General features: G+C 43.2%; 1 protein-coding gene across 2 annotated transcripts in view; it reads right to left on the bottom strand.

The window, feature by feature from the left end:
- Positions 1–4419: 4419 nt before the first annotated feature.
- The window catches only part of LCP1 (lymphocyte cytosolic protein 1), a 45620-nt gene continuing 40391 nt past the window's right edge, over positions 4420–9648 (bottom strand). For both annotated transcript variants that reach the window (XM_084529851.1, XM_084529850.1), the window contains exons 13-16: positions 8860–8993; positions 7826–7949; positions 7253–7377; positions 4420–5853 (exon numbers count right to left, since the gene is read on the bottom strand). In XM_084529851.1, the coding sequence (XP_084385977.1) occupies positions 5721–5853; positions 7253–7377; positions 7826–7949; positions 8860–8993 (516 nt within the window). In that variant the 3' untranslated portion in view covers positions 4420–5720. The remainder of the gene's footprint in view (positions 5854–7252; positions 7378–7825; positions 7950–8859; positions 8994–9648) is intronic.

Below are 9648 nucleotides of genomic sequence, written 5' to 3'. Positions count from 1 at the left end.
CCGTTAAGGCCACATCATCTTTCAGTTTTCCGAGGCATATAATTGATAAATGATTTCTCCCTCCACACCTCAGCTCCTCATCTTTATTCATGAGCCAATTAATCTCCGTAGGACACTGTGATCATTTACATACATGGCCAATGTCACCAACCTCTGTCATTTCAGTCTGGAAACAATTTTACAGCCCGCGAAACCACCAGGATGGGAAATTGTGGGATATCTCTAAACTTCTATGCTTCTGGTATTTCTGCCTGATGTTACTCCCAAATATAAAAGTCAAACTCTATCTGTGTTAGAAAATGATGGGTTAACCTGGGAGAAAATGAATGTCTGAGCCCTGTGTGAGTGCTGCACAGGCAGCGCGTGTCTTCTAGATATGAGCAGAAACTGAAAACGTATGTTCACTTTGTGTGATCCTACACCTCAACCTACTTCATTCATTTTTATTCTTTCTTGGTTGTTTCTCTTTCCAGGCTCAGCAGAGGAGAAGATGCTGTAGTGTTTCGGCACCGCATTTTGTTTGTGGGCTGGGGAGGTGCGGATGTGTCAGTACTGGCTAAACGCTTTCTTCATGATCTCCAGTTCCCCAAGGGCTGTTATCAGCTTCCACCCAAACAGTATGTTCTCCAAGTGACTTGTGTTTCCTTACTGCCAGGAGATATTGATTGATTTGCCTGTATCTTAACAACCAGCACATGCAAAGCAAAGCGCAGCTTTGTTAAACAAAGGATGTCAACGGGAGCGGCAGGAGCACCACGGGCAGAGTTTCTGAGCACTTGAGGAATGTGCCCCATGCACCACGTGCAGAGCGTGCTTTGGCTGAGGTGCAAGAGGATGCATGGACACACCTCTCCCCCTCTCTGTGTATGTGGATATACATACCAGGAATGCAAGTACTCCCGGAAAAGTTGTGTATTCAGCCTGTCACTGAGTGCATCAGCAGTGCTGATTGCTTTACTCTGCACTGCCTGAACTTACCCATTTTGCTTGCATGGCATCTAGCAGAGTTTAGAGGACTGGGCCCTTCCTTTGGGCCTTTGGAGGATGCCAGGACCAGCTTGAGGATGCTGGTGAAGAGAAATGGCATGGAACAAAACTCCTGCCTCATAGTCAGGCACTGGGACGGGTTACCGAGGGAGGTGGTGGAGTCACCGTCCCTGCGGGTGTTCAAGGAGAGGTTGGACGTGGTGCTTAGGGACATGGTTTATTAGTGACATTGGTGGTAGGGGGATGGTTGGACCAGATGATCTTGGAGGGCTCTTCCAACCTTAATGACTCTATGAGTCATTTCATTCATGCCTCTTGGCTGGTGTGGTTCCCGCCTTGGAGTGGCACATCCCAGTCCTGGCTGATGCTGAGCACCAGTATGCTCAAACAGGTCTATGCTGCAGGGACACTCATCAGTGTCCCAGTGTGTCCCCTCGCAGCTCCTAGGGCACCCCCAACACCCCCAGGAGCAGAACAGTCTTGGCTCTGTGCGAGCACTGCTCTGCAGCAACCAAAACATTGGTGGGTTATCAGCAGTGTTATCATCCAAAATCCCAAACACAGCATTGTGTGAGCCTCTGTGAAGAAAATTAACTCTATCCCAGCCAAAAACATGACACTCAGCAAGGCAAGGAAGTTTGTGACAGCACAGGGTCCCCTGAGCACTGTTCACAGACCCTGCAGTTAGCAGAACCTATATTCCCAGTATTTGGCCCCAGCAGTAGATATGGGGAGTTTCTCACTAGAAAGAGGCATTTGTGTGTTCTGCAAAGCCTGATCACCACACGGGCAACCCTGCCCCATGTTGGTCTGGGAAGGGTCCTGACTGAAACACTACGGGGGCTCTGCAGCCACATTTCCCCAACAAGAAATGTAATTTGTCAGTGCAGCAAGCTGAGGAGGCAGGCCTGGTGGTGAAGGCCTACATATTTCCTCAGGGATCTTTATCACTTATCACTAATGTGGCTGGTTGAGACTTTCTCTGTCATGCTGCTTAACCACTGGACTCTTTCCCTGGCACCTGCTAGGAGATTTCCTGGGTGGATGTGGGGGGGTTTCTCTCCATGCTTCGTGTGTTTGCAGATATTCCTCGCTGTGTTCCTTTAGATCCTTAACACGTGCACTAAATGAGTGCCTGCCCTGAGGGAGTGCAGTGCTTATATGCATGATCAGTTTTGCAGCTTTCTGCCTTTTACACAAATTTCAGGCATGTCTTTCCTGGTGAGCACATGGCCTATGGGATTTCAGGCACGTTTAGGCTTTGGACAATTTATTATGGCTCTGTGATGTACTTCTCAAGCAATAATAGCTTGCAACCTGGGAGGGAATTAGGTTTTCTGTAAGATGCTGTTGCCTTCAAAAAGTGAGCAGTGCCCAAAAAGTAAATAATATGCAATAAAGAAAATGCTTTCAAAATAGTTATTAGACTTTAGGACAACTAAGACTCGCAGCTGTGTGTCACTTCCTGAGCAGCAAAGGAACATCAGGAGAGCGATGTGATTTTCCCAGGAGTGGAAGAGGACTTACACTGACCACTGATCTGTGTAAAAAATATGAATAAAATGAGAATGTAATCAAAAGTTGGTCTTAATTCAGACTTGGCTTGCAGTAAGGTATGTAAAGTCCCCAGAAACCACCATAGTTAGGCAATGGTGGACACCAAGATCTGAAGTAGTGGCCAGGCCCGCAGCAGGCCTAAGCTGCCCTTGGCAGAAGGCGTGATGCCAGGCTGGGATTTCGGCTCATTCCCACCTCCAGAGGAAGCAGAAACATGACTTTATCTGTATAAGACCACAGAAGCCAGTCATATCGCTTGCTATCCCTCTTCTAAAGGTGGCCAGGAGGGATGATTTACAACAAGGTGTAAAATCCTCATCATGCGCATGATTATGCTCTATTACACTATGGGGGGATATTTCCTTCTGAGTCCATCTGGTGATGAGACCGTACCCTGAAGCATGTGATTGATTGCCCTCGTACTTTTTTTCTCCTAGTTAGTCTAACTGCTGATGCTTTACTTTTATTCATCTGAATATCTAAGCCCTTTTGAAGCTTTGAAAATTATGATTAATTGTGCAAGGAAAATCAATAGTGGAAGTGCTTACAAAGCCAGCTTGATTTAGGAGTGAATCCCAAAGACAGCTGCTTTCTCTGAGAGTGATGGAAAAAGTTGGAGAAAAGCAACAGCAAAAAAAAAAAATCCAGATCCCCTTTTGGTTTAGGGGTGATGTTTGTCATGGGATTAACTCTTCCAGGGTTGATAGGAGATTTATTACAGGCTACTGTTACCAGTCCATGAAAGAAAAGCCTCAAGTTCATAAAAAAATAATATATAAATATATATAATAAAGGTTAAAAGTGAAAATGTTTATAGTCCTGTACCAGAATGCAAGTATTCCCACACCTTCAGGTCCATGACAGCTTTATTTTTCACAGGAGACTCTAGAGATAGGGGTGAAGATCTGGTAAGGCATTTACTGGAGCATCCCTGCCAACAGATCTTGTTCTCTTCTGTGCACTGACAGGTGCTTGCGTTGTGCCTAGGGTTAAATATCCCAATTTTTTCTCCATTTCCCGAGAGATAGCATTTTTGGAGCTCACGAGTGCCAGTCTCCAAAACTCCAGATGAGTGACTGCCATCTCGTGGTTGGCTCTCCTTGCTGCACTGGTGTCAGGGCTCCGGCTGGTGCAGAGCTTCAGCTTGGGATGCAGATCACAGAATTTTGGAATCAGATGCAGATCACAGAATTTGGCACAGATACTGCCTCAAAACGCAGCCTGGGAAACAGGGGACCAGCAACGGAGAGGGCTCTGGGTCAGGCACCCAGCTCCGGTGCTGGGATACTGGGAGGAAAAGCAGCCCCCACCACAAAACACATTTTGAATAGCACGGTACAAGCCCTGGCCCTTCTCCTGAGCCAAAGCTAGAGCCAGACATCAACCTCTTGAAATCCTGCCTATGGGAAATGGGTGATGCATGAAAGCCTGCTCTCCCTGTCTGCCTGAGCAGGCTCCTCTAAAAATCCCCATAATTTCTCCCAAGTATCATTAGAAGAGAAACCAAATGGCATGTTTGCATTGCAGAATGTATAAAGAAGCAAAGTCTACTGGTTTATGAGAAAAGGTAGGGGAGGACAGGTACTGCAAATAAAAATTTTGTATTGCATACCAAATGGTACCAGACTATGGTACCGGCTCAGGCTGCAGGTCCGTCCAGCATTGTCACATCTTTGGCAGTATCTCAAGAGTGGCATGTGCAGAAATGGCCTAGAAAACCATTCTTCCCACTTCCCACAATCTGTGGTTTCAACAACAATATGTAAGATGTCCTCAGTGAGCCCACAGTGTTGTTTTCTAAATTTGTCCCACTTTCAGCTCTGTGATGCTCACTTTCCCATTAGCACACGCACTGCTAACAGCAAAGACCACACGTTTGGCTTTGTAGAACATTTTATTTAGAGAGACTTCTCACATCATTGGATATCAGTTCTTTATTAAGGCAATTCTGAATGGGCTAGAGGGGGGGAAGGAAACTGAGACTGTGTCAACAGGATCACATTAAGGCAAAATTCCCTCCTTCTGCATTTCACCACAGTAAAATCCACATAAAGGCCAGGACAGAAAATGACTCATGCCATGGAAGAGGTTCAGTGCCATCATCCCACTATCCATGGATGGGGCTAGGTCCTCAACCGAGGTAGACTGCTCAGTTGGGGATCCTGGCCTTGGTTCAGGGAAGCATTTAATTTGTAATCACACATTTAAATGCTCTTCTGAATCAGGGCAACAGCCCTTTGAGTGCATGTCTGTACAGTTCATTGTTTAATTTTTACTCAGTACATAAATATATTTTTCTATATCCCTTTGGTTAACTTCTTACCTCTGCTTTATTATTGCTACTAACTGAGTATACCCCCTTAGTTTCCCTAACATGGTTTTCATTTCTATCATGCTTTGCAGTCTGCTAACATTTTGAGTGTATTATGGCATAAAAGTGAATTAACCTTTGGAGAGCACTCCTTGTAAAGGCTCCAGAGTTCGGCTCTTCTTGGAGAACCAGGTTACTGTAAGGTTTGTCCCATGAACGGTAATGTACTCTGTGAGTAACACCAGTGATGGCAGAGGCAAAGCTTGCAGGGAAAGGTACTGCACACATCACATACCAGCAGCACACAGCAGACCCCAAACACTTTTCTCTTTCCACGAGCATTTCCTAAGAGGATTCTATCATTCAAAAAATATAGTCACTAATACTTGTATTGGTCGGGGAAATCCCTTTTGTAACCCCAGGTGCAAATTGAAGGAAAGTATGGCAGAAATACTGCCAGAAGCATGAAGACATTTTCAGGCAGAAGCAGTATATAACATTTCATAATCCTAAAATCTGTCTGTACCTCCCAAGACAAAGATCTCCAGGTGACTTCTGACAGATAACCCTGGTATCTATTAACTGGAGGTTATGTATAGACCTCCTGGAAAACTCATTCAGGAATATGAAATGGTTATATCTAGCAAAGTGGAAAATAAGGCAAAGAAATCAAGCACATAGTACTGTTCAAACTAAAACATTTCCTGGATACAGGTGGATACACAAGTTTTGTATGATCTGGAACCACGTACAACATTCATGCCTTACAAGCATGAGCACCCTGCATATTTCCTTGATACAAAGAGCATCCAGTTTGAGGGAATCAAAAGGGTGAATACCAGGCATCAGTGCAAGTCTTTTGTGCTTAAACTGTCTTCATGCCTTTCCCCATAAGGCAAGCAAACACTGTCATGACCATTTTGGGTTTTACTTCAACCAGGTCTTCTGGAAGGGCATAGACTCTTGCTCCAATTTTTCTTGCCATAGAGATGGCATATCTGCATTGCAGGGGGAGAAAAAAAAAAAAAAAAGTAAGTTAGTGCAGTAGCATTAATGTTAAGAAGTTCTTTGTTAAGAAGTTTTTTCATGATCAGTACCAGGGAGTGTTGGGAACTTTCTTACTGATTCACCAAAATTCAACTTTTATATAGGAACATATGAGCCAGATCATAAAGAACTACATTTTTAGTAAAAGACAGAGGAAGTTCCCTTATGGTTAGAGTACTGATTACTTGCAGCATTGGAGACTGCCAGTCAAACTCTGGGCTGAAACACATTTAGTCTCCCATACCCTAAAAGTTTATTCTAATGAGGTTGGTCTTGCTTCCTCTCATTCTCTGCTGCCCTATCTTTCTATGCAAGCAAATTCACAAGGAGGGAAAGCACATGGCTGATGCTGGTGGAGATCAGAGTTGTTGGAAATCATTGTTTAGGGATTCCTACTTGAGTCACACCCAGAATCTGTAAGCTGACCTTCCCAACCCCTGTTCAGAGTGTGCTGTTCTCCAGTGTGTATGTGTCTTCTCTCTATTATTTCCATGAAAAATGCTAGAGAAATCCTGAGTTCTTTCCATTACAGAGCACATACATCTGTGAAATCTCCTCCCCCCAAAAAAATGCAGAGAAACATGAATATGGGAAAGAAAGGGGGGAAAAAAGTCAAAAGAAGACATCAGCAGAGGGATGAAGTACAGAGAGAAGCACACGGAAGATAGCACGGAAAGAAATGAACAGTTAGTAGGAAATAGGAGAGGAAAAGAACAGGGGGAAAAGTCATTATAATAAATATTGGCAGCTGTGACTGCCTTACAGTCATCCTTTTCTCCTTCGTAGTTGCCACAAAGCGAAGGAGAAGCTAAACTGATAACCAAACTGGGATGTGATCCATGTAACTGAAATCACAGGGAGATGCTCCCAGGATTGCCTTCCTGATAGGAAATGGTTGCAATCAGAAAAAAAAAATCAATATCCACATCCACAAAAACAGTTTTTCAGGCATGAATCCTGTCCTCCCCTTTCTGCCTTAAATATGCCCGTGCTCCACCTGTATGTGACTAAGGAGGTATCATGACCTCTAATCACTGGTGGAAACAGCTTGCGTTGTTGGTGTTGTTCCCTGATCTCTAAAAGAATTTAAAATTTAATAAGAGAAAACAGAAGCTTGGCAAGCCAAGTGATTTTGATCCCATGAAGGGAATTATAAAACAGCAACTGTGACACTTCGTTTTTGGTGATAGCCTTTTTTACTGTCTGACTTCTAGCCTTCATGTTTCTAACTCTGGAGGTATTTCTCAGTTGAGGATGTGCCAGATGAGAATGATAGCAGAGTGGTTTGAAAGACAGTCAAGCAAGGCTGAGCATAGAACTGGTGGTAAGTGTCACTTGGCATGAACATACTTAGCATTATTTAGTTTCTCCTCATCATTCAGGTCCTCTGTTTTCAGGAGGTCGTATTTGATTGATCCTGGTTGAATGGCATCAATGAGGTCCAGGACTGGCATGCTGGTGCTGATTTTGCCATCCTGCATAGATGAAAAATTCACTTAGATGCAAGAACAGGAAGACATGTCTCCCACAAAGCCAGATTACTACCAGATTACACGTGTACTGTTACTGTTTTTCGTACTATCATTTCTAATTGCTATTGTTTAATAACCAACAACACAACAGGTCTTGCCAAATACCAGTCATCATTCCCAGCTCCATAATTTCATTTCCAGTGGCAAAGTAACATTCAGGGTGCTTTCTGTTATGTTCATATTATGTTTCTGCTACCTCTTGATAATAAAGGTCCTTGAATAAAATCTGTGTATCTGAAAATGCCTTTAAGAGGGAACGAAAAATATCTAAACAATGTAGTCAATTATATCATAATATAGCATAAGATTATATGCTTATATATGCCTATATACACACAAAAACACTGTGTAAGAGATTCCTAAACAGAGACTTCTAACAAAAATCTGTTACCTTGAAACTGGAGATAGTTGAATCCTTTCCGGCTGCAGTCAGTGTTTCATTGACCCAGTTGACAATGATTTCATCATTGACCTTTTCTCCACCACCAATATCTTCAAGGATATTCAGCGTGTACCTTACGAGAGAAGCCAGAATGCTTGCTTTTGCTCATAGTCTACCACCAGAACCACCAGTCTACCTCAGAACCACCCTCGTACATGCATAGCCTGACTTGGACAAACCCAACAATCCTCTTACACCCAATAGCTTCCCACTTCCCACACACTTAGAGAATGAATTATATTATAACATACTAATTCATCTAATGGGTCTCATTCACCCCCAATTCCCTAAGCATTGCTCCGGCAGTGTCAATAGGTTTTGTTTCTCAAAATCCCTAGAAGGTCCCATCCAGCAGATCTCAGTGTAAATGGCTCGTTCACACACTGCTTTAAAAAATAATCACTGACTTTATGGGCAGAAGGAATTTGTTGTACCCCTCTAAGACTGACCTTCTGCATAAACACAGGTCTGGAATATTTTGCTTATATGACAGGATATACTCTGGAAAGACATGCCAAATTGATGGCAAGTAATCACCACATCCCTTGATTAATCACATGCCTGATAATCCACACAAAGAATTACATGAAAGTGGGAAGAACTACCGAGCTGCATCCACTCTAGGTAGCAGATTACAGAATTTCTGCATCAATTCTTAATTTCCAGTATATCCTCCCCACTCCCTGATACAGAGACGTTTCATCTTGTTTTTCTCTCTTCTGTGCAGTAAACATTTATTCACACTATATGGATAGTGACAATAATAAACTTCTGCATGAGCTGAATGTAATGTTCTTGGCCATAAGATAATGTACTTCATGATCTCATCCCTAACTTGGTTACTCTGTCTCTGCATGTATGTGCAAACAGGTGAGAGAAAAAGCTGTGGCCTGTAAAGCCTTCTCATCAGTAGCATCAAGAAAATATTACCACGCCAACTGTGTGTACCAAAACACTCCTAAGCTTGTCCTTCACCAACATACCTTCTCATCAACTGCCAGATTAAGGCCAGCGTGAGTGTACGGTTCCCTTCATTCAGATCCTGCCCAGCGATGCCAACGAGGGAGAATTTGGCTTGATTTTTTCCCAGTTCCACTGCATAGTTGCAGTTTTCAAGCTGTTAACGAGAAGATCAGTTAATATGATTCAAAAATACAGAAAAAAAAAAAAAAAAAGTGGCTATCAAGACATCCACTGCTACTTTAAATTCTTTTGATCACTTAGCCCAGATCCTCCTGGGCAAACAGGTCTATCTTTTTTGATAGATAATACAGCTGTTCGACTACCAGCAGCCAGCACCATCCCAAAGATACTAAGATAAGAATCAGCCTAGAAGGAAATGTTATACTTCATCATCAGGGCTCATAAAACACATTACCCTGGAAAATATGAATCTACAGCTCAGAAGTACCTCCGGTAACATGGCATTGCACTGAGACAAAGGATCGGTGTCCCAGCCAATATTTCAGGCCAGTTAGTCACCCTGCCCAAACGGTACAGAGCTGCTCATCCAGAGAGCAGGGATAAAGCTGTGTATGTAGCAGCAACTCTACGATCAGTTCCTGAGGCACACTGTGAAGAATGCTGATTATCACTGTCCTCATTTCATGTGGAGGGCAATGGTCCAGACAGCAGCAATTAAGCTGGTGCCATATTACTCATGATGAAGATGCATTACAGTTGGTGACTAAAACCTCAGCAAAAGTGGTCTGCAGATAGAGTTTTTAAATATTGATACAAAAGGTGTCAAGACTTTTTATGTCACAAATACT

The sequence above is a fragment of the Aythya ferina genome, assembly GCF_964211825.1.
Source record: "Aythya ferina genome assembly, chromosome: 1".
NCBI lineage: Eukaryota > Metazoa > Chordata > Aves > Anseriformes > Anatidae > Aythya > Aythya ferina.
The sequence above is the reverse complement of the archived record's forward strand: the minus strand, read 5'-3'. Positions and strand labels throughout refer to the sequence as shown.